The sequence below is a fragment of the Salmo salar genome, chromosome 13, assembly GCF_965601325.2.
Source record: "Salmo salar chromosome 13, fSalSal1, whole genome shotgun sequence".
Taxonomy (NCBI): Eukaryota; Metazoa; Chordata; class Actinopteri; order Salmoniformes; family Salmonidae; genus Salmo; species Salmo salar.
This window is the reverse complement of record NC_138303.1, coordinates 64,964,562-64,988,833: the sequence shown is the minus strand read 5'-3', so window position 1 is coordinate 64,988,833 and position 24,272 is coordinate 64,964,562. Positions and strand designations below refer to the sequence as shown.

Genomic DNA, 24,272 nt, shown 5'->3' with positions numbered 1-24,272 from the left:
AAATCAACAATGCAAGATGAAAAAATACTCAGTATTACCTGTGAAAATCCTTTCGTCAAACATTCTGGAATGAGAACAGAGGGTTGTTATTGTTTATAAATATGATTATTGGTCATTGATAACAGTCAAGTAGGGAGGGCCCCTTGTAGTAAACTGTTGGTGAACAACAGTGCACATGTCAACAAGAGAACTGAACAGACATCTCACGAGATTAAACAGACATCTCTGCACGGTCTATATCTGGGCCATCTTGAATAAACAACAACAAGAACAAATATCAAAAACAAAGTCGGGAGTGAATCACTCTTGGATAAAAATATAATCTTCAATCTGCTCTAATTGTATTAACATTAATGACATGCCCATGTCGCCTTGTGCATGGGCCATGCGCTGATACCGGTGTTGACTCAAACTAAGCCTGTCGCCCAATCTACATTTACTTCATCAAATGGGTTGAATGACAGCGAGACGTTGGCTCAATATGCCAGAGAGCAGGAGGCACCATGCTGTGTGGTGTGCGGTGGTGGTTACCAGTCAGCGGGGCATTGTCTATTGGAGGAGGGAAGGGTATTTAACCGACAGATGCCGTGGTTTGACACTTCTCCCTTCATTGATTCAGTTTTCCAAATAGGAAATTATAGATAGATGAGATGATGTGCATGCTTTTGTAGCTCATCAAACAGTGGTCCTCAAACAGGATTGTTTTCATTAGGGCATGTTTCTTATTGGACAACTGCATTAGTTGTAGTTCTTCCCTGTTTCAGTAAAATAATATATATATTTTGGAGCCTAATGAACACAACCCTGGTATGATGTGTTATTCAGCCCTTATATGGGTGCACTACACACTACAGTGCAATCTCTTATTTTTGGAGGGAAGAATGAGAGACAAAAATGACAGACTTTCCCAGACTGATCTCAGATCAGTGTTTACCTTTTCACTACAAAGCGGACCCCGTGGCGCTCCTCCAGGATGCGTTTGAGTTTGGGTACTCCGTAGGTACAGGGCCTCTTGAAGGGGATTTTGTCTGGGATGCCAATGATCTCCATAGCCTCTGGGTCGCAGGCTATCTTCCGGTACGGCACTGGAACCATGTGGTCCAAGCCCAGGGCCTCCGCTGAAAATAAGGTGGTTGTCAGAAATTATTGACGGATTTCAATCATGAGGCCCTACAATGCTGTCTTAAAAGGGTATAATGTATGGATTTATATGCAGTAATGACAGCTGGAAACTGACTAAACACAATCATTGTATAGTAAAACATTTTTTTAAATAAATTGTATAAGGGACGTTTTCCCAGAGAATCCACTGAAAGTACTTTTTGGACTAGGACTAACTTTAATCTGGGTCCGGGAAACTGGAAAGTTGTTAAAACCCTAAAAGTGTTTGTTGCTAATGCCCTGCAATAGTGGTTGACCATCTCACCATAGCGACTGTTGAACAGGATCTGCACACATTCTCTCAGCGTGTTGATGTCCTCTGTCTCTCGAATGAATGAGTCCCATTTTTCTGTTGAGCGCAAAATAAAAATAACGTAAACATAAAAAATAAGTGAAGAAAGGGAGGATGGAAAAAATAAAGTTCTTCAATCTGTATGTCTACTTTCCACATGTACACTATGAGGGTTTTGAAAGGGCCTTTGGTGGTGGTTATCAAGGTTGGGGTCAATTCCAAATCAATTTGAAATTCCTATTCAATTATTGAATTCAATCATGAAGTGGAAAATTTACGTGGAAATCAATTTGAATTTCAAAAATGTTCAAGTTATAGAATTGAATTGGAATTCTATTTGAATTGTAAAAAATGTAATCTTTGGAATTGAATTGGAATTCAATATTTGTATATTTCCCAGTTAATGGAAATAATGCACTTAGTATCAACAATTGACTACAGGATTTGTTTTAGATCATTTTAACTGCTATTCCTATATTTCCAGTATAGCTAGGCTGTCTGAACAATTACATTATCAGCCTGACGGAATTGAATTTGAGGAATAATATTGAATTGGGAATTACATTTTACCAAAACATTGAAATGGGATTTACAGGGATAAGGAATTAAATTAGAATATCATTTGTGGAATTAAACCCAACCCTGGTGGGCATTGCAGGGGGCATGACAATGGGCGCGATTGGCCCATGAGCGCGGCGTGGGGCTGAATTCAGTCTTCACCGAGGTCTAAGGGGCCTCACTGCAAATTGGTATAATGCCTTGCTGCCAAAAATACTCCCTGACTGTTTAGCTTTAAATTAGGTGATTGTTAGTTCTCAAAGATTACATTATGTAAAAATGTATTGGTCCATAATCTTTTCTACATACTTTCTATCTGGTTTCAGTCGTTTAAAGGAATACTATTTTCAGTATGAAGGATGTTGACGTAGTTTTGCGAGCCAATGCTAACTTACGATAGCGCAATGAATGGAAGTCTATGTGTATATGCTAGCGTGCTAATATATAATATATGCCATTTAGCATTTTATCCAAAGTGCTAGCAGATACCCATAGACTTTCAGTCATTGCGCTAACACTAGTTAGTAATTGTGCTAGTTAGCAACTTTTTTTTAAAACTGCACGCAGATACATAAAAATGTTATGAGTTCAACTGACTCTGGGAAAGTAGATAAAGGGCCTCATTGCCAAAATGCAGAAGTATCCCTTACAGTTAACACTGAATGCGTTTTACCAACACCAAAATGTATTTCTAAAAACATACTGTATGGCCTTAGACGGCCCACCCAATAATTTACTATGTAGAATAAACCCTGACAAAGTTGAATGAGAAAATAATTAAAAATCAGACACCTGCAAAAACTTAAGAGTATGACACGCTAGCATAAACTTCACACTGTTTTGGTCCGGCAGCTATCATGTTCCAGCAGCATGGTGCACATGTGCAGATACTCTGTGTGAGTGCACTGTCTTGCTTCACTCTAATCTGCAATATCTTGTAATAAGGCCAGATCGCTGAGTCAAATGTTAAAAATAATATGAAATCAAATTTAAAAAATGTAAAACTATAATTCTCAATCATGTTATACAACACAAAGGAGAGGAGTCCCATAGCGTGAGGGAAAAAACATTGGTTGATTGATATCATCCCCTTTAATTAACTGCAATGTGGGATTTACATGAAAAAAAGAGCCATTAAGTGAGCCGACAAGTCATTCTCTAAGACTGAGTCCACATTTGAGAGATTGTCTATACCCAGATGTAGAGTATATGCATTGTCTGGCAGGGGGGTGGGGTGAGATGCCTAAAGACTCTGACCCTTTTTTACACTACTGAGCCGAGTCAAACTGAGCTAAGCTGTACCTGTTACACATCCACCATAGACGCTGCAACCATGAACAATGTGAATAGAAAATATCTGAGACAGCACAAACGAGTTGGTGAGAAAAGTATGTGGCCTTACAGGCCTACTGTCTGTGTCCAGTTCAAGCCTACCTGACTTCTCATGTACGAGGGAAAACAGGAGGCGCTTGGAGACGTGGATGCTGGGAGGACTCTGGCCCAACTCCCCTTGGAGTACTATCCGCAAAATGACAGAAATTAAACATTGATAAACATACTCACAAGCGTAGCAGTGTTAAGCCTATTTTAAAGCCTATTTAAAGCCTTAAATCATGCTTTCAAGGCCAAGCAAATCTTGAAAAATGAAAATGGCCATAATCAAAAGTGATTCTCGATCAAATAAGTTATGTGAAATGACAGCCAGTAGTATAACCACTAGCAAAAATTACAGGGAGAATAGTAACCACTCCCCTGCCAAATTAATTAAATTACAGACACAGAAAATGAACAGTGACTCAAAATGGTGAAGGGTTTGTCAGAAGTAACCTGGATCTCCATCATCTGCTACCTCAGCAACAGCTTCTTCCTGTGGGGCCGTCCGACGGTGTATATATATATATATATAACTTACCATTGTCGGAACTGTCCTTGGCGGCCGTCCCTTTCTCCGCCCCTGCCACCCAGGCCCCCACGCGGTCTTTATCCAGGTTGAGGAGGGACGTGGGCTTGAGGTCCAGCTTGCCGTCAGGGTGCGGCAGGGAGGACATGGGCATGCCATACAGGAAGCTGGAGAGCATGGAGTTGCTGGCCGAGACCGATGCAGTGGACAATTCCTGGGCGGTGGCGGCAGGCTTGGAGGCTGGGCCGTGTTTGGCTAGGATCTTGGTGGTGCCCGAGAAGGAGTTGTGGTTGCTGACGTTGCCGGCACTGGACTTAGCCTCGCGCAAAGGCTCCTCTGTTCCTCTATAAACAGATGATGAAGAAGAAGGAAACAGGAGAAGATAAAGATGTGTGTCAATAACAAGACCAGCCCTGGATCAATCCTAATTATGCTGCTATACTTCTGCCATTTATGCAGGTACATCACAGAGTACTGTATGGAGTGAGATCACCTTTTGACAGTGAAGTAAATGCGGTTACTCTGCTCCAGGATCTTCATTAAGGTCTTGGTGTTATACTCAGCAGGTTTCCTCAGGGCGATCCCCTCAGGCAGGCCGTGGGCCACCACAGAGCTGGGGTCCTTCAGGATCCACTCATAAGGCACAGGGACCAGGCTGTTGCTCTTCCCAACAGCCTCACCTGGAAAATTATCACATACGTACAGCATGTCAAATGACTGTAAATGGCAACATTCCATGACTTGTCAGAAACATGTTTTCTGTTGTGAGATGCTAAAAATTAGAAAAGGATATGTCAAACGACTGTTTGACACATGCACACGCACATTCACCTATAATATATACTGCTGCTTCTATTGTTATTATTACTGGGTCGTTCCACTAATTCGGTGCCTTTTGAGAAGTGTAACTTGGTCAAATGTTTTTTTGATTTCACCTAATTGAAAAATTATGTCAACGTCATAAACAAAATTAGTTTTCCCCATCTCAAAAAATACTATAGTAAGTTCCTATTATGTGCCAAATAAAGTTACAGGGTTGACAGTAACAAGGTTGATGATTTCATCTTAAATCAGCCATAAAACCCCCTTGTGGCAGGAGGAATGGAAGCTTGCTGTGTGCAACAGAACGTGGCAATTGAATGCAAGCTCCACCTGCTTTTACACTATGATTTGACTATTAGATGTTCAATGTTTCTTTAGATTTTTTTTTTTAAGGAATAGTTTCACAATAATAAATGAGAGTTCAGTTCACATAAGTGGGTTGACCTTAAAATGAGGGACAAATTAAATCACTAATCACATGAAATAATAAAATAAAAAATGCGTAAAACAGTCCAGCGAAATGCTTACTTACAAGCTGCATTATTGAGAAACAGCTTGTAAGCAAGCCTTTCGCTGGACTGTTTTACACCTGTTGCATCCTGTACACGAGACAAATAAAGTTTGATTTGACAATGTAGACAACATTCAATTACGTGTCAGAAATAGGATTTTAGTTATGAGAAGGTAGAGATTAGAAAAGGAACGTTTCATCTGAAACGTTGTTGCATGTCAAATTACTATAAATATCAACATTCAATCATGTGTTTGACATTTGATTTCAATTATGAGAAAGTAGAAATTAGGAAGTTAAATTAGAAAATATAAATAATTCCAATAGCGCAGGCCTATAAAAATGATATCTTTGTTTGGTGAGGTATGTTGAAGCCCTTACTGTAAAGCACACTGAAGACTTCCTCCACCATTTTCCTCAAGACAAAGATGTTAGAGTGGGCATCTGTTGACGCCCTTTGTTTGCCGTGCCCGCCCTCTTTGCCAAGCTTGCTGGATTCACTCTCCTGGACTTTGGCATGGGCATTCACTGTGGTCAGCCCTTGCAGACAGGGCACCCCTGAAAGAATCAAGCATGAGAAACTAAAGGCATACATCTCTACTTTTCACCTTGCCAGTTTCACTCAAAGTTGGGCTATTCTGGTTCTCAATTGCTTTAGAATTGATTGATAGATTTATTTATGAGTAAAAAAAATAAATACATATTTACACAGTACATAGATTTTTTTTTTTTACTTGACTGGGATTGCACAATAAAGTCAGGGACTTATTTCCATTGTGGTCCCCACTTTAAAAAAAGTATATAGATACATTCACTATACAGTTACATGGATAGAGACACATTACAGAGATACAAACAATAAAAATGGTTCTACACTCCAGATTTGAGCAAATGCTAAATGACTCAAATGTAAATGTAAAACTAGAGATTGAATTACTTAAATAAGACAAAACCTTTTTAGGCTAAAAAAAATTAAAAAATAAGTTCAACTCCAAGACAAAAGTAGGATCTGTGAGGAAAAAGTTATAGAAATTTTGCTCCAAGTGAAAAATCTAGCCTAATCGTGTTATGTGATTTGGGCAAATTATACCCAATTCAGCTTTTTTGCCCAGTACACAGCGAAGCACTCACTGCAAAACTTGTGGAAGTCTGTTTGTATTTCCCTCCGTGAGTTGAGGAAAGCTCTTCCCTTCTCTGTTCCCACGGCGATCACGCTGTCCTCGTGCACTGTGACGCAAGCCACTTCGGCATTGAGCTTTGACATGGCCGTACACTGGAACACAGGTTAAAAGACAAGGTCATAGGTCACCTCTCAAGCAAGACTAAAGCTGTGTTTGAAAACCCATACTAAATACTACATATTTAATGAGTATATACACTACATACTATTAGTTAATTTTAGAATACTGTAAATGAACGGTATCCTTTCAGTTGAGTGTACTAGCACTTCGCCTTTCTACCGGAAGTAGATGCTGTTGCTATGCAACTTCTTGCTAGCTTATTAACATAGCTAACAAATTACTAGCTAGACATCTGACGACTTCATTAACAATGTCCATTGAGAACGCATAACGACTATACCACTTAACTAAGCTAAGAAGGACGTGAATAACCAAGTCAATAAATGTTGGGTAGTTAGATAGCAAATAGTTAATATACTGGCAAGTTTGATGTGTGAGTAGCCACATTACTGCAACTGCAGTAATGATATGCTATGTGGTTTGTAAGGCTAGCGTAGCTAACAAATTGTCAGCCACCATAACGTGTAACTTATTTGAAAAGTCATTACATTGCTCAACATTTGTCATAGTTAGTTAAAGCAATGAATTTGAATCCGCTCTCGTCAGACTTCGGCTGTATATTTCTCAATTTTCTTCAAATCTGAAAATGTGAATCCACACCCATTTTCTGAATAATTACATTATGGGCCCTAATAGTGTCCACTCCTTGTATACTTCGTATTTTGGCGAATGTAGTACGTCTTTTGGCATACTACCTACATCCATACGATGACCAATAAGCATACTACATACTCAATTTACATCACAAATAGTACGGTTAGTATGAGTATTCGAACAGCTTAAGAGTGAATAAAGTAAAACATCTGCCAGTGTTACTGTGAGGCTCAAAGTACACTTAATCAACATTTAGAATATTGTTCTATTCAATGACTCTTCTTCCGACTTCTTACAATCCCTAGCCATTTTTGCTGTATAAATACTTTTGGTTGTATTGGCATGTACACATATTTTACTATATTACATATACACACATACATATACACACACACACACGCACACACACACACACATTACATACATATATATACACAGTACCAGACAAAAGTTTGGACACACCTACTAATTTCAATATATATAGTTGAAGTCGGAAGTTTACATACACCTTAGCCAAATACATTTAAACTCAGTTGTTCACAATTCCTGACACTTAATCTGAGTAAAAATTCCCTGTCTTAGGTCAGTTAGGATCACCACTTTATTTTAAGAATGTGAAATGTCAGAATAATAGTAGGGAGAATGGTTTATTTCAGCTTTTATTTATTTCATCAAATTCCCAGTGGGTCAGAAGTTTACATACTAATTGAGTGTATATGGCAGCATTGCCTTTAAAGTGTTTAACTTGGGTCAAACGCTATGGGTAGCTTTCCACAAGCTTCCCACAATAAGTTTGGTGAATTTTGGCCCATTCCTCCTGACAGAGCTGGTGTAACTGAGTCAGGTTTGTAGGCCTCCTTGCTCGCACATGCTTTTTCAGTTCTGCCCACACATTTTCTATAGGATTGAGTGATGGCCACTCCAATACCTTGACTTTGTTGTCCATAAGCCATTTTGCCACAACTTTGGAAGTATGCTTGTGGTCATTGTCCATTTGGAAGACCCACTTGCGACCAAGCTTTAACTTCCTGACTGATGTCTTGAGATGTTGCTTCAATATATCCACATAATTTTCCTGCCTCATGATGCCCTCTATTTTGTGAAGTGCACGAGTCTCTCCTGCAGCAAAGCAGCCCCACAACATGATGCTGCCACTTCCGTGCTTCACGGTTGGGATGGTGTTCTTCGGCTTGCAAGCGTCCCTCTTTTTACCTCCAAACATAGCGATGGTCATTATGACCAAATAGTTATATTTTTGTTTCATCAAACCAGAGGACATTTCTCCAAAAAGTATGATCTTTGTCCCCATGTGCAGTTGCAAACCGTAGTCTGGCTTTTTTATGGAGGTTTTGGAGCAGTGGCTTCTTACTTGCTGAGCGGCCTTTTAAGTGGATATAGGACTCGTTTTACTGTGGATATAGATACTCTTGTACCTGTTTCCTCCAGCATCTTCACAAGGTCCTTTGCTGTTGTTCTGGGATTGATTTGCACTTTTCGCACCAAAGTACGTTCATCTCTAGGAGACAGAACGCGTCTCCTTCCTGAGCGGTATGACGACTGCGTGGTCCCATGGTGTTTATATTTGCGTACTATTGTTTGTACAGATGAACATGGTACCTTCAGGCATTTGGAAATTGCTCCCAAGTGTGAACCAGACTTGTGGAGGTCTACAATATTTTGTGGAGGTCTTGGCTGATTTCTTTTGATTTTTCCATGATGTCAAGCAAAGAGGCACTGAGTTTGAAGGTAGGCCTTGAAATACATCCACAAGTTCACCTCCAATTGACACAAATTATGTCAATAAGCCTATCAGAAGCTTCTAAAGCCATGACATTTTCTGGAATTTTCCAAGCTGTTTAAAGGCACAGTCAACTTAGTGCATGTAAACTTCTGACCCATTGGAATTGTGATACAGTGAATTATAGGTCAAATAATCTGTTTGTAAACAATTGTTGGAAAAATTACTTGTGTCATGCACAAAGTAGATGTCCTAACCGCCTTACCAAAACTATAGCTTGTTAACAAGAAATTTGTGGAGTGGTTGAAAAACAGGTTTTAATGAGTCCAATCTAAGTGTATGTAAACTTCCGACTTCAACTGATATATATATATATTTTTTTTACTATTTTCTACATTGTAGAATAATAGTTAAGATATTAAAACTATGAATTAACACATATGGAATCATGTAGTAACCAAAAAAGTGTTAAACAAGTCAAAATATATTTGAGATTCTTCAAAGTAGCCACCCTTTGCCTTCATGACAGCTTTGCACACTCTTGGCATTCTAGTGAAACATGCCAATTCTGTTCTTCATTTTGACAGTTCGTTACAAAAGTGCTATTTTTTGTTATTTTAGTAGTAAATCTAGCTCTTTTTGCCCCTAGCGGTTGAACTCTACCATTGAAATCATGATGTAGAGAGGCACCTTGAGAAGGTCCCCCTACGTCATCTCAAGGGAGGGGTTCGGTATGAAATAAACTCTTCTGGGTGGTACCACCTCAAGGCTTATTATAAAAGCAGGTGACAGCGCGCCTTATTTGGCAATGGTCCTGGTAAGTGGAGTGTAAGGAACATTTCCGCATATGACCAAATTCAATGTTTTTGCTTACCGTTTCATACACATCGGTGCTTATACGAAGAAGAAAAAAAACGTAGACAATGAGGACTATACATTTATATTCGTAGCTACATCCATCATAACAATGAAATAGATGACAATGGTGGTCATGTTAACTTGTTGTATTTTTTTTACCAACCACAATTACTGATTGGTGGCACAGTCCACTAAGACAGTTGGCTCAATGTTCAATGGCTGTAAATGCTAATTCCACATGGGGCAGGTATTTAAAATCCTTTATTTACAACATTCATACAGTGCCCACACACTTCTAAAAAGTCAAATTATACCTGTAAGAAGGATCACATTGGTAACAGTTGTAGGTTTTTAATACAGTACCCAAAACCAATCTGAGTTTACATTTACATTACATTTAAGTCATTTAGCAGACGCTCTTATCCAGAGCGACTTACAAATTGGTGCATTCACCTTATGATATCTAGTGGAACAACCACTTTACAATAGTGCATCTAAATCTTTTAAGGGGGGGGGGGGGTTAGAAGGATTACTTTATCCTATCCTAGGTATTCCTTAAAGAGGTGGGGTTTCAGGTGTCTCCGGAAGGTGGTGACTGACTCCGCTGTCCTGGCGTCGTGAGGGAGCTTGTTCCACCATTGGGGTGCCAGAGCAGCGAACAGTTTTGACTGGGCTGAGCGGGAACTGTGCTTCCTCAGAGGTAGGGGGGCCAGCAGGCCAGAGGTGGATGAACGCAGTGCCCTTGTTTGGGTGTAGGGCCTGATCAGAGCCTGAAGGTATGGAGGTGCCGTTCCCTTCACAGCTCCGTAGGCAATCACCATGGTCTTGTAGCGGATGCGAGCTTCAACTGGAAGCCAGTGGAGAAAGCGGAGGAGCGGGGTGACGTGAGAGAACTTGGGAAGGTTGAACACCAGACGGGCTGCGGCGTTCTGGATGAGTTGTAGGGGTTTAATGGCACAGGCAGGGAGCCCAGCCAACAGCGAGTTGCAGTAATCCAGACGGGAGATGACAAGTGCCTGGATTAGGACCTGCGCCGCTTCCTGTGTGAGGCAGGGTCGTACTCTGCGAATGTTGTAGAGCATGAACCTACAGGATCGGGTCACCGCCTTGATGTTAGTGGAGAATGACAGGGTGTTGTCCAGGATCACGCCAAGGTTCTTAGCACTCTGGGAGGAGGACACAAGGGAGTTGTCAACCGTGATGGCGAGATCATGGAACGGGCAGTCCTTCCCCGGGAGGAAGAGCAGCTCCGTCTTGCCGAGGTTTAGCTTGAGCTGGTGATCTGTCATCCACACTGATATGTCTGACAGACATGCAGAGATGCGATTCGCCGCCTGGTTATCAGAAGGGGGAAAGGAGAAGATTAATTGTGTGTCGTCTGCATAGCAATGATAGGAGAGACCATGTGAAGATATGACAGAGCCAAGTGACTTGGTGTATAGCGAGAATAGGAGAGGGCCTAGAACAGAGCCCTGGGGGACACCAGTGGTGAGAGCGCATGGTGCGGAGACAGATTCTCGCCACGCCACCTGGTAGGAGCGACCTGTCAGGTAGGACGCAATCCAAGCGTGGGCCGCGCCGGAGATGCCGAACTCGGAGAGGGTGGAGGTTTGAGTTAATTTGACCATTGGAAAAATAGCTACTGCATAAATATTGCAATGCGGGCTGGATTGAATTGAGCACCTAATCTCCATTTTCAAGGTGACGATTGCACTTTTCTTTCCAACACAGTACCAAAAATACAAATTTCAAAGATGTATTATGTGCCCCATGGGGTATTCAAACTTACACCGCAAGTGGCAATAGATGGGGCGGCAGCTAGCCTGTTGGGGGTAGGGGGCAGTATTTGCACGGGCGGATAAAAAACGTACCCGATTTAATCTGGTTATTACTACTGCCCAGAAACTAGAATATGCATATAATTATTGGCTTTGGATAGAAAACACCCTAAAGTTTCTAAAACTGTTTGAATGGTGTCTTTGAGTATAACAGAACTCATATGGCAGGCAAAAACCTGAGAAGATTCCTTACAGGAAGTGGCCTGTCTGACAATTTCTTGGGCTTCTTGACTCTCTTTATTCAAAACTGAGGATCTCTGCTGTAACGTGACACTTCCTACGGCTCCCATAGGCTCTCAGAAGGCGGGAAAAAGCTGAATGATGTCTTTGAAGCCCCTGGCTGAAAAACATTAGCGCCTTTGGTAAGTGGTCGATCAGAGTACAATGAGACTGAGGCGCGTGCACGAGGCGACCCCATGTTTTTATTTTCTCTGTCTTTGAACTAAAACAGGGTTTCCCGGTCGGAATATTATCGCTTTTTTACGAGAAAAATTGCATAAAAATTGATTTTAACCTCTTTAACCTCTCTTAACCTCTCACATTTTTCTTATAGTAAATCTGACTTTGGTGAGGGCTAAACTTGGTGGGTGTCTAAATAGCTAGCCCGTGATGGCTGGGCTATCTACTCAGAATATTGCAAAATGTGCTTTCACCGAAAAGCTATTTTAAAATCGGACATAGCGATTGCATAAAGGAGTTCTGTATCTATAATTCTTAAAATAATTGTTATGTTTTTTGTGAACGTTTATCGTGAGTAATTTAGTAAATTCCCCGGAAGTTTGCGGTGGGTATGCTAGTTCTGAACGTCACATGCTAATGTAAAAAGCTGGTTTTTGATATAAATATGAACTTGATTGAACAAAACATGCATGTATTGTATAACATAATGTCCTAGGATTGTCATCTGATGAAGATCATCAAAGGTTAGTGCTGCATTTAGCTGTGGTTTGGGTTTATGTGACATTATATGCTAGCTTGAAAAATGGGTGTCTGATTATTTCTGGCTGGGTACTCTGCTGACATAATCTAATGTTTTGCTTTCGTTGTAAAGCCTTTTTGAAATCGGACAGTGTGGTTAGATTAAGAGAGTCTTGTCTTTAAAATGGTGTAAAATAGTCATATGTTTGAGAAATTGAAGTAATAGCATTTCTAAGGTATTTGAATAACGCGCCACGGGATTCCACTGGCTGTTGAGTAGGTGGGACGATTTCGTCCCACCTACCCTAGAGAGGCTAGCCTAGCAGTTAAGAGCTTTGGGCCTTGAGTCTCCTTTAGGATTGCACATTCAGCAAGTGACCAGCAGCGGGAGTTCCCTTTGAATCTATGTTCCCATTCACTGTGTTGGTGGTGCTCATAAAATGTAGCATATCTTCAGAATTAGCAGAGAGCCCACTCTGGCAATTTGATGTAATTGTAGAGTATATTGTTCTAAACAAAGTCTTAAAATGAACAAAATCAAAAAGGGTCATTTTGAGAAATTAATATTTTTAATGTTGAATAAATTAATGTGACATTTTATTTTGGAATCAATACATATATTTGAGAGAACACCATAAGGAGTATAATGACACCAAGATGTTGTCTGTATCATGTAGTTCACAGATCATAGGGTCTTACAGGAGGCATGTATAGGTCTAAAAATAGCCAAAAATGGCCACTTTAATCATGATTTTTTTTTTTATGGTTTGTGATACAAATGTAAAAAGCATTTCAAAAATCCATCCTCCCAATGTGAGAATTGCCAGAACAATCCAAAATATTTTCAGCTCCCGTGGAATTGCCAAATTTGCTTTTGTAATGAGTCATTGAAATAACACTGCCTGACTAATCAATCTTTGATATGTTTTTTTTTCCGTGGCAAAACTAATAGCGTATGTGTAAGTGTGCGAGTGGTCCTACCACTGAGTCCAGCGCAGACACTAGGCTGGTGAGGATCTCCTGTCTGGCCGACACCTGTGGGACCCGCAGCTCAGTCTGGGAGTTAGTCCTTATCCCGTCACATCCCGACTTCCTCATCTGTGCCATTCCTCTTCTGAGGGGACACAAAACAGAGGGCTTTCAATAAGTTATCAAGAAGATGAACCGAAACAGTCATTTGTGTCAGCCTGTGTAGATTACATAAATGTGGATGGTACCTCGTCTGCATCCCATCAGTCACTTCTGGGAGTAGGATGAAGTTGCTCCTACACTGATCTTGGGTCAGTTTAGAATTTTACTCACTAATGGTTGATGTTATGATTGGTGATCCCAGATCTGTACTTAGGGGAAACTTCACCCCAGAGCTCGGTTCTGAATAAAACACTGAACAATGATTCAGTGTTACCCACGTCTGCAGAAAAGGAGGCTGTGTATACATGGTCTAAGTATATGGCATATGCTAGGTAGACAAAGTCATGTCCTGCCATTTAAGGAAGCTAAAGCCTACAAATTAATGAGCAGTAACCAAATGCACATGACGTTGATCTGGAGTGAATAAGGTGTTTCTGCCATTCATCGCACCAATAAAACAACAAGAAGCCCATTTCATTTGACAACAGGGTTTGGCTGCATTTTGAATTGTGATAAAACATGGCAGTTGGATGGGGGGGTCATTTGGGTGGAGGGGGAGGTTTATTCTCATTAAGAGGCTTTTAAAAGTGGCGGTAATACCCTCCATGTAATATGCTAATACCCAAATCCGTCACACACATGCGAAAGTAGCTAATTACGATAAGCCTTTGTCAGCCAATTAAAGATAGCTCTGAATATTTATTTGAATCTCTTCATCCTTAAATTTGCTCTCCTTAGAAGGTAGCTCAGCAAATAACTGTAGAGGTTGGAAGTGTCTAGGAATTGAAAGAAAAATGTATCCAAATTCTGTTTGCTCCCGATTAGGCCTAATTTCAAATTTAGGGCTGGCACGGTAAATGTATAATCGTGTAACAGGCGATTATGGATGAACATCTGACTGAAGACGGGGACCTTAAACATAGTATGGTCATGCTACACTGAGTGTACAAAACATTAGAAACACCTTCCTAATATTGAGTTGCACCCCTTTCCCCCCCTCAGAACAGCCTCAATTTGTCGGGTCATGGACTCTACAAGGTGTCGAAAGCGTTCCACAGGGATGCTGGCCCATGTTGACGCCAACGCTTCCCACAGTTGTGTCAAGTTGGCCGGATGTCCTTCGGGTAGTGGACCATTCTTAATACACATACGAAACTGTTGAGCGTGAAAAACCCAACAGCGCTGCAGTTCTTGACACATTCAAACCGGTCCACCTGGCACCTACTACCATACCCCGTTCAAAGGCACTTAAATATTTTGTCTTGCACATTCACACTCTGAATGGCACACATACACAATCCATGTCTCAATGATTAAAAATCCTTCTTTAACCTGTCTCCTCCATCTACACTGATTGAAGTGGATTTAACAAGTTCCTAATGTTTTGTACACTCCGTGTATATCTATGGATGGGATAGACAGGAATTCCTGCGGTTGACTCCATTTCCATGGTAACAATGTGATGAAACTTTCTTGTTCTTTGTGGAAACAAGCAAGGTGTTGTAGCAAACAAGTCTACGGTTGAGCCCCCCCGGCTCAAAAAGAGAAAAAGTGCATCTTTTATAGCAATGACGCTGACAAATAATTCACCCAAAATCCCTTGACCATAACAGCCCTAAATGTTCAATGTCATTTGGAAAATGGCCAGCCGTGTAGGAGAACTCGTAATTGACCCTTCGCTAAACCCCGCCCCAGATTGTTGGGCAATCAATCACAGTGCTCCATTGGATGGCAACTGTTACAAACTGTTAGCTAGCTGCACTGGCCACCATTGAACATGCTGCTAATGCTAGTTAGCCAGTTAATTATACCTTGTTTTCTCCAAATGTATGTTAGCTAGCTAAGTTAGCTATATTATGTATATAACCCTCATCTGCGGTCGACATCAGGATATGATTTGAGAGCATTAATTAGCTCTAAAAGTGGTTAGTAGCTACATGCTGACACAGTGCATTCAGTCATCCAGTGGCTAGCCACACAAAAAAAAAATATTTGACCAGGTTCCAGTAAAGCAATTGTTATAACAGTTCACCACAACATACCCGAGAGGTTCCTGATTAGTAAAGGTTAGTTTGTGTTTTATCTTCACCGAGTATTAAAAACACAGTTTGAAATCATTCTGAGGGGTTTTCTCCACTAGTTTGAACGGGGAATTGGGCTTCCCAGTAAAATGTTGTCCGAATTTTGTCATCGGGCAATGTTACAATGACGCTGATATTCCGATTTTTCACTTTAAAAGAATGTCAAACAAAAACCATTGATTGCAAAGTTAAACAAACCATACAATTCTATGCACACTGATTACTTTTAACAATTTCCACTGAAAATGCAACTAAAACACATTTACTCGAAAAACTGTGCAGATGTATAGTTTGATAACAGAATGATGGTAAAATCTCCCTCATTTTTTTGTGACCACATTTTCCAAAAACTCTTAAATATCTACTCCAAATTTAAAGGAGTGTCAGCTATGATATGACACCTTGAGTTTGAACAAATCTATTTTGTTTATTGTAATACAGTAACTGAAGTGGATTAACACCCAGTAACAGAATGACATCATGGGTCTCTGATGTGCACTATACAGAAATGCATAATTATGAATATCATTCTGTTCATGGTGATGTATCCTAAATAGGTACACAGAAGGTAGAAACATTTCCTAGCCTCCTTTGCATGTTTGGGTATTATTCTACACACTGGCTATTATTCTAATGAGCTCCTCCCACAAACAAGACCAAATGTGGTTTGTCCACCACAAATCTGTACCAATCATCGACGTCTGTTTCATAAGTTTGGACATCACAGTACAGCACAGTAGAGTACAGCACAGTTCAACACAGTATAGTTCAGTACAGTTTATTACAGTACAGTTCAGTATTATACTGTGCTCTAGTGTGCTACTGTACTGTTCTAAACTCTACTGTACAGTACTGTATTGTACTGTCCTATACTTTTCTTTACTGTACTCTACTGTGCTGTCCAAACTTGTGAAACAGTCATTTATGATTGGTTCAGATTTTGACTGATCAAATTTCAACTACTTCTCATCGTCTGATGTCGGTCGGTGCTCAGTGGGTGAGAGGGCTGGTTACAGTATGGAAAGAGAGGGGGCTCATGGGTAGGTGTCAGTAAAAGACGGAGAGCTGACATTAACTGGAGAGAGAGAGATAGAAGAGAGACAGGGGGAGAGGTTGTCCAGACGGTTTTCACACTCTTGCTTTGACCACCACAGGACAGAAAGAGAAAGAAAACATTGTGCTGAGCATAACAGTATGGAAGGGTGGAAGGGAGGATAGTAGCAAAAATTCCCATTGTAGCCAATTCAGTTACAGTCATTCTGTTACAGATTTTTAAGTGTTTATGTTACCAATTTGGTAACAGCATGACTTGTTTTAATCACTTAATAAATCGAAAAACTAATTGTTATCACAAAAACACTAACTAATTGGTAGGTCTACCTTTACTTGTTACTTCTGTGAACTTTCATTATCCTCCCTCATGAAGGAGAGAAACTATAAAATATCTTAAAGATATGTAGATTTTTGGTAACACAATGACAAGACACAAGGCTATATATTTTTTTTTACTTACAGAAGGAAAATATTTTCTGAAAAACAATATAAAATGTTGATATTAGTTGCCAGGGTCTTTAACATAATTGTGTTTTGATGTATTTCTAATACATTTTAAGACTTTGTCTGCTAGATGTTTTCTAAGACCACCTTTCCATCTGTTTGACCAGAAATCAAAGCCTTTACTTATTCCACATTTTTAGGATGGAACATTTTTGAAAAATATGTATACAGTATATGTCTTAAAATAAATAGACTCAGCTGTCATCTGACACCAAATTTGATGTGCACCTATGAACTTCACGTTGCTCATGATCGACAGTAACCAATGGTGTGGGGCTTAGAAAAGGGTCAATTAGCCTATTTGCAGGGGAGTAGGCCTAACATTCATCACAAATATGTTAACTGGACAATATAATCCGTGTCAATACAAAGTCGAGGAAAGAAAGGGTAAATAATAGTGGGAGGGAAAGGGTGGGGCATATAAAAATAATGTTTTCCCCCCCTATCCTAATTCCAAGCGCTGCGTTCTCATGGCAACAGCAATCTGCTCCTTGGAAACTAATCTCGAGGCATTTGAACAATGCAGCTCCGGCCTTTAATCTCTCCAGACACTGGGAGCCATTATCCTAGCCTCTCAGGGCTGCCTCAAACCATAGACTCCACAGTAAGGGAGGGCAGAGAGAGAGACAGTCTCAACCGCACCAATATGCCTGTCTGAATAGGGCCTCCCCTGAACCAACAGCAAACATAAGCCCCCTTGAAAACTATTACACCACCGAAATAGACGGCTTCTTTCACTCCCAACTTTAAGGCAAAAGAGGCACAAAACATTTGAGAAGGGGGCACTGTCATTTTGTTCGCAGTCAGAGAAAGCCACCAGCAGTGAACTCAAATGAAGTGTTTTCTGGCTGGCAGTGGTTAGGCTACTTCAAATGCAATGTCACTCAGTCACAAGTACAAATGTCAAAAAACAAAGAGCATGGAAATTGACAAAGCCACTGATGTTGAAATGGAAAAATGCAAATGAACCAATATGGTTCCGGTTCCAATTTCGCTTGTAGATGTCAAACACAATTATTAATGTAGGTGCATGTGACTGAAAAAGCGTTAGATTTGTTGCTTTGGTAATTTATAATATATATATATATATATATATATTATATATATATATATATATATATATATATATATATATATATATATATATATATATATATATATATACTGCTCAAAAAAATAAAGGGAACACTTAAACAACACAATGTAACTCCAAGTCAATCACACTTCTGTGAAATCAAACTGTCCACTTAGGAAGCAACACTGATTGACAATACATTTCACATGCTGTTGTGCAAATGGAATAGACAACAGGTGGAAATTATAGGCAATTAGCAAGACACCACCAATAAAGGAGTGGTTCTGCAGGTAGGGACCACAGACCACTTCTCAGTTCCTATGCTTCCTGGCTGATGTTTTGGTCACTTTTGAATGCTGGCGGTGCTTTCACTCTAGTGGTAGCATGAGATGGAGTCTACAACCCACACAAGTGGCTCAGGTAGTGCAGCTCATCCAGGATGGCACATCAATGCGAGCTGTGGCAAGAAGGTTTGCTGTGTCTGTCAGCGTAGAGTCCAGAGCATGGAGGCGCTACCAGGAGACAGGCCAGTACATCAGGAGACGTGGAGGAGGCCGTAGGAGGGCAACAACCCAGCAGCAGGTCCGCTACCTCCGCCTTTGTGCAAGGAGGAGCAGGAGAAGCACTGCCAGAGCCCTGCAAAATGACCTCCAGCAGGCCACAAATGTGCATGTGTCTGCTCAAACGGTCAGAAACAGACTCCATGAGGGTGGTATGAGGGCCCGACGTCCACAGGTGGGGGTTGTGCTTACAGCCCAACACCGTGCAGGACGTTTGGCATTTGCCAGAGAACACCAAGATTGGCAAATTCGCCACTGGCGCCCTGTGCTCTTCATAGATGAAAGCAGGTTCACACTGAGCACTTGACAGACGTGACAGAGTCTGGAGACGCCGTGGAGAACGTTCTGCTGCCTGCAACATCCTCCAGCAGGACCGGTTTGGCGGTGGGTCAGTCATGGTGTGGGGTGGCATTTCTTTGGGGGGGCCGCACAGCCCTCCATGTGCTCGCCAGAGGTAGCCTGACTGCCATTAGGTACCGAGATGAGATCCTCAGACCCCTTGTGAGACCATATGCTGGTGCGGTTGGCCCTGGGTTCCTCCTAATGCAAGACAATGCTAGACCTCATGTGGCTGGAGTGTGTCAGCAGTTCCTGCAAGAGGAAGGCATTGATGCTATGGACTGGCCCGCCCGTTCCCCAGACCTGAATCCAATTGAGCACATCTGGGACATCATGTCTCGCTCCATCCACCAACGCCACGTTGCACCACAGACTGTCCAGGAGTTGGCGGATGCTTTAGTCCAGGTCTGGGAGGAGATCCCTCAGGAGACCATCCGCCACCTCATCAGGAGCATGCCCAGGCGTTGTAGGGAGGTCATACAGGCACGTGGAGGCCACACACACTACTGAACCTCATTTTGACTTGTTTTAAGGACATTACATCAAAGTTGGATCAGCCTGTAGTGTGGTTTTCCACTTTAATTTTGAGTGTGACTCCAAATCCAGACCTCCATGGGTTGATAAATTGGATTTCCATTGATTATTTTTGTGTGATTTTGTTGTCAGCACATTCAACTATGTAAAGAAAAAAGTATTTAATAAGATTATTTCTTTCATTCAGATCTAGGATGTGTTGTTTAAGTGTTCCCTTTATTTTTTTTTGCAGTATGTATGTATGTATGTATGTATGTATGTATGTATGTATGTATGTATGTATGTATGTATGTATGTATAAAGGGCTATTCTAAAAAAAACTAAAAACATTGCCATCTTTGACAAGGACAAAACAAAAACAATTAAACTGTTTGCAATAGTGGCCTCTCTTGCCTTACAGCAAATAATTTCAGACTGTAGCCCATTTATGTACAACATTTATGATACCACCAGGCTACAGTACCTAAAATGTTTTGCCTGTGCCTTGATTGTGAGATAAACTGGCCTCTACCAAAGAAACAAAAAAGAACCACAACAGTATGGCTACACTTCAGAACACTTCCCTGGTATGAGAGTACGCCTTGATCTTAAAATGATAAAATGCTGCTCTAGCTGCCATGCTTAAATGCTCCAGCTAATGACATCCTAACCCATTTGAGTCCCCCCGGGAAGCCGGCACTGTTATTTCCTTCATGTCATGTAAACCTCTGCAGGCTACAGAGGGCTGAGCTGATCCTTTACTTGTTGAATAATTGCCCAAGCATTATTTAGCCAGAGTTATTAGGCTACAATGTACTCAGAAGGGGTATAAGGGTTTTCTGAGCTGGTTTTGCACTAAGAGGCTTGTGGCACTCGCTGCCATTGATACACAACACTTTGCTTATACCCCTTAACAAGCCATTACGGCCGGAGACCTTTTGAAGACCACAACTGTATCTAAATTGTTAGGCTCAGTGCTGATCATTGACATTTAATTAATTATGTTTGGGCATGCCAGGCATGATCCCAGAGGCTGTAGTAGGCCTACTAGGCTGTAGACATGCATCAGCTAGGCTATTATGCATGCGGTGTGGGATAGGCATAGCCATGAGTCATTCTAGCCATTCCTCTGCTCAGACGTTGCTGACGCATGCCATATCTTATAACACCTGGATAAGTATTTTACGTATCAGCTTACCACATCATATGATATAGTAGTCTGGTTGATGAGAGCTACATTTGAGCAGGGGAACGCAGTTTGGAGATCCAGCTAGTTCTGGATAACTTCAAATACACGGAACAACTGAGGTTCACAGTTCACAGGTTCATCTTATGGTCATGATGCAGCAGTGTGTAGGAGGGAGATCTCGAGATGTGAGAAGTGTGCAGGAGGGCATAAGACAAAGGAATATGTAGTATTGGTGGGAAAAGCTGTGCATGTTAACTATAGGGGTATCCATGCTGGAGATCAAGAGTGTCCAGTGAGAGAAAGCCAGGTCAAGGTTGCCAGGGTCAGAGTAGCAGGGCTCTATGCTGGACTTTTTTTACAAGGAGCACGTGCGCACCTAAGTTGAAAACTGTAAGCGCACACAAAGAAATTTAGGAGCACAATGACAAATATTTGAGGTAATAAAGCTAGAATTATTACTTTTTCTTGGGGCATCTAAATATAAAATTCCAGGTTGCACAGCTAAAATATGTAGGTACATATGTGAGTAAAATGGTAGCACTGTATAGCCCCAAGTAGTACAGGTTTGATGAGGCAGTGAAGAGAGTAGTAGAGGAAGATGGGTCCAGGGAGAGGGATCCTAAGAGGTTCCCTGTGAGTAAGGGGAGGCCAATTGAGAGTAGTAGGAATAACGTGCTTCAGTAAGGTTTCCACTAGTTACCACAGCCACAATGTCAAATTGGCTATATCGTAAAAATGCATGAAAAGTAAAATTTGTTTTTTGGTCTTCATTTAAAAAGGTTAGGCACAAGGTTATCAGTGTGATTAAGGATAGGTTTAAAATCACATTTTAAGAAGAGAAATTGTAGAAATAAGAGGGGTTTATGACTTTGTGACTGTGGTAACTAATGAAGACACTTTAGTAAGGTTGGTACCACCTTACATGCTGACCAAAACGCATGCATGTTGATTTTGTACACCCACACCAGACACAAAACCGACACGCAGATTGAAATATCATAGACTCTGAAACAATTATATTAATTTGGGGACAGGTCGAAAAGCATTACCGTAATAACATTTATAGCAATTTAGCTAGCTTGCTAATTTGTCCTGGGATATCAACATTGGGTTATTTTACCTGAAATGCACAAGGTCCTCTATTCCGACAATTAATCCACAGATAAAACGGTAAACCAAATTCCTTTCTCATCTCTCCTCCTTCCACAGGCTTCTTTTTTACTTCTTTGGACTTTATATGGTGGTTGGCAACTCAAAGGCGAAATCCATTAAAGCCAATCTAATGGAATTCAATGCACTTGACAATCAACCGTTCTCTGTCGTGGGTGATGTTGGCTTTCGCCGACTGGTCGAGCACCGGTACACACTACCAAGTGCGCTATTTGTCAGATGTTGCCCTAACGGAGTTATACAGTAATAGTGTCACTGCTATTAGCTTCACAACATGCATACTATGGTGTATAGGTTTTGTATAGTGAAAGAAATAGGTTTTGATCATGTTTTGCTGGTAATGGGGACATACGTAAATTCCAACAAAATAACTGTGTTTTTTTGGCAAGGAAAATATCGGATATCGGTCAAAAATGTGATATCGGTGCATCACTAGTTGTAAATGTGGAACTTTTTATCTCATTTTAAAGTCAGAGTGGTAAGCTTCCAGTGAAATAACAAATGCCCAAGCACAATATACACAAAAATATGCATTTTTGCCTTTAACAAGCAACTTCAGCTGTATTGATACAGTTCAAAGCTCCTAGCTAGCTACCTTCCAATCAACTACTGGTAGCTCGCTATGAAAGATGCAAGCATTTGTGTTCTTGGAAGTATGGCAACTAATCAGTCTCCGTTCCAAAAATACTGAATCTTAAGAGCTGATTCCTAGCAGATGTATTTTCTTTCTACTAAATGTCTTGGTGAATCACAGTATTTAAACTTTAAAGTACTTTTTTAGAGTGGTCAGCTCGAGATTATTTGATTGAGAGTTCTGGTCGCCTAATGATGGATGCTAGTGCCGCTTCTCCTTTACAGAAAAGTAATTAAAATGTGTTCTTATATGCTGACTAAACGAGACGCGCGCATTGATTTTGTACCCCCATACCAGACACGATCAGGACAAGCAGGTTGAAATATCATGAATTCTGAACCAATTATATTAATTTGTGGACAGGTCGAAAAGCATTAAACACTTATGGCAATTTAGCTAGCTTGTCGTTGCTAGCAAATTTTTCCTGGGATATAAACATTGGGTTGTTATTTTACCTGAAGCACACAAGGTCCTCTACTCTGACAATTAATCCACAGATAAAACTGTAAACCAAATTCCTTTCTCGTCATCTCTCCTCCTTCAGTCTTCTTTTTTTACTTCTTTGGACTTTATATGGCGGTTGGCAACCATCTTTACGATGCTACAACTGACTGGAGTGTGGACGTCAGTTCATCTTTCAATCACCCACGTGGGTATATGCTCCTAAACACCAATGAGGAGATGGCACGTGGGTATATGCTCTTAAAAACCAATGAAGAGATGGGAGAGGCCGGACATGCAGCGCGTTGAGCGTCACAAATAGAACCTATTTCTATTTTAGCGCTTGGCCACGCAGACGCTCGTTGAGGCGCACGATCAGTGTGGGTGCAATGATTGAATAACATGTATGTGTAAATGTATTTTGCAGCGCTCGCACATGCGAGCGGTGTGCTCAGCATGTGAGTCAACATACCTGGTAAAATAAAATACAAAAATAAAAGTAATATGTACGTTCAGAGGCACTTCGAAACTATCTCCCGAGAATGTCATACATATTAGAGGTTGACTGATTATGATTTTTCAACACCGATACTGATAATTGGAGGACTAAAAAAAGCCGATACCGATTAAATCGGACGATTTTTATGCATTTGTAATAATGACAATTACAACAATACTGAATGAACACTTATTTTAATATAATACATCAATAAAATCTATTTAGTCTCAAATAAATAATGAAACATGTTCAATTTGGTTTAAATAATGCAAAAACAAAGTGTTGGAGAAGAAAGTAAAAGTGCAATATGTGCCAAGTAAAAAAGCTAACGTTTAAGTTCCTTGCTCAGAACATATGAAAGCTGGTGGTTCCTTTTAACATGAGCCTTCAATATTCCCAGGTAAGAAGTTTTAGGTTGTAGTTATTATAGGACTATTTCTCTCTATACCATTTGCATTTCATATAACTTTGACTATTGGATGTTCTAATAGGTACTTTAGTATTGCCAGCCTAATCTCGGGAGTTGATAGGCTTGAAGTCATAAACACCACAATGCTTGAACCACAGCGAAGAGCTGCTGGCAAATGCAGGA

General features: G+C 40.7%; 1 protein-coding gene across 6 annotated transcripts in view; it reads right to left on the bottom strand.

Moving 5' to 3' along the window:
- The window catches only part of LOC106567554 (general transcription factor II-I repeat domain-containing protein 1), a 50,181-nt gene that overhangs the window by 22,473 nt on the left and 3,436 nt on the right, over window positions 1-24,272 (bottom strand). For 5 of the 6 annotated variants that reach the window (XM_014137013.3, XM_014137008.3, XM_014137009.3 and 2 more), the window contains exons 2-10: window positions 13,473-13,605; window positions 6,376-6,517; window positions 5,626-5,802; window positions 4,405-4,591; window positions 3,924-4,255; window positions 3,446-3,529; window positions 1,427-1,510; window positions 935-1,118; window positions 39-64 (exon numbers count right to left, since the gene is read on the bottom strand). In XM_014137013.3, coding sequence (XP_013992488.1) covers window positions 39-64; window positions 935-1,118; window positions 1,427-1,510; window positions 3,446-3,529; window positions 3,924-4,255; window positions 4,405-4,591; window positions 5,626-5,802; window positions 6,376-6,517; window positions 13,473-13,605 — 1,349 coding nt within the window. Of the gene's footprint in view, window positions 1-38; window positions 65-934; window positions 1,119-1,426; window positions 1,511-3,445; window positions 3,530-3,923; window positions 4,256-4,404; window positions 4,592-5,625; window positions 5,803-6,375; window positions 6,518-13,472; window positions 13,606-13,708; window positions 13,889-24,272 lie in introns of those variants that run through there. The other variant, XM_045693458.2, reaches the window with a different exon arrangement.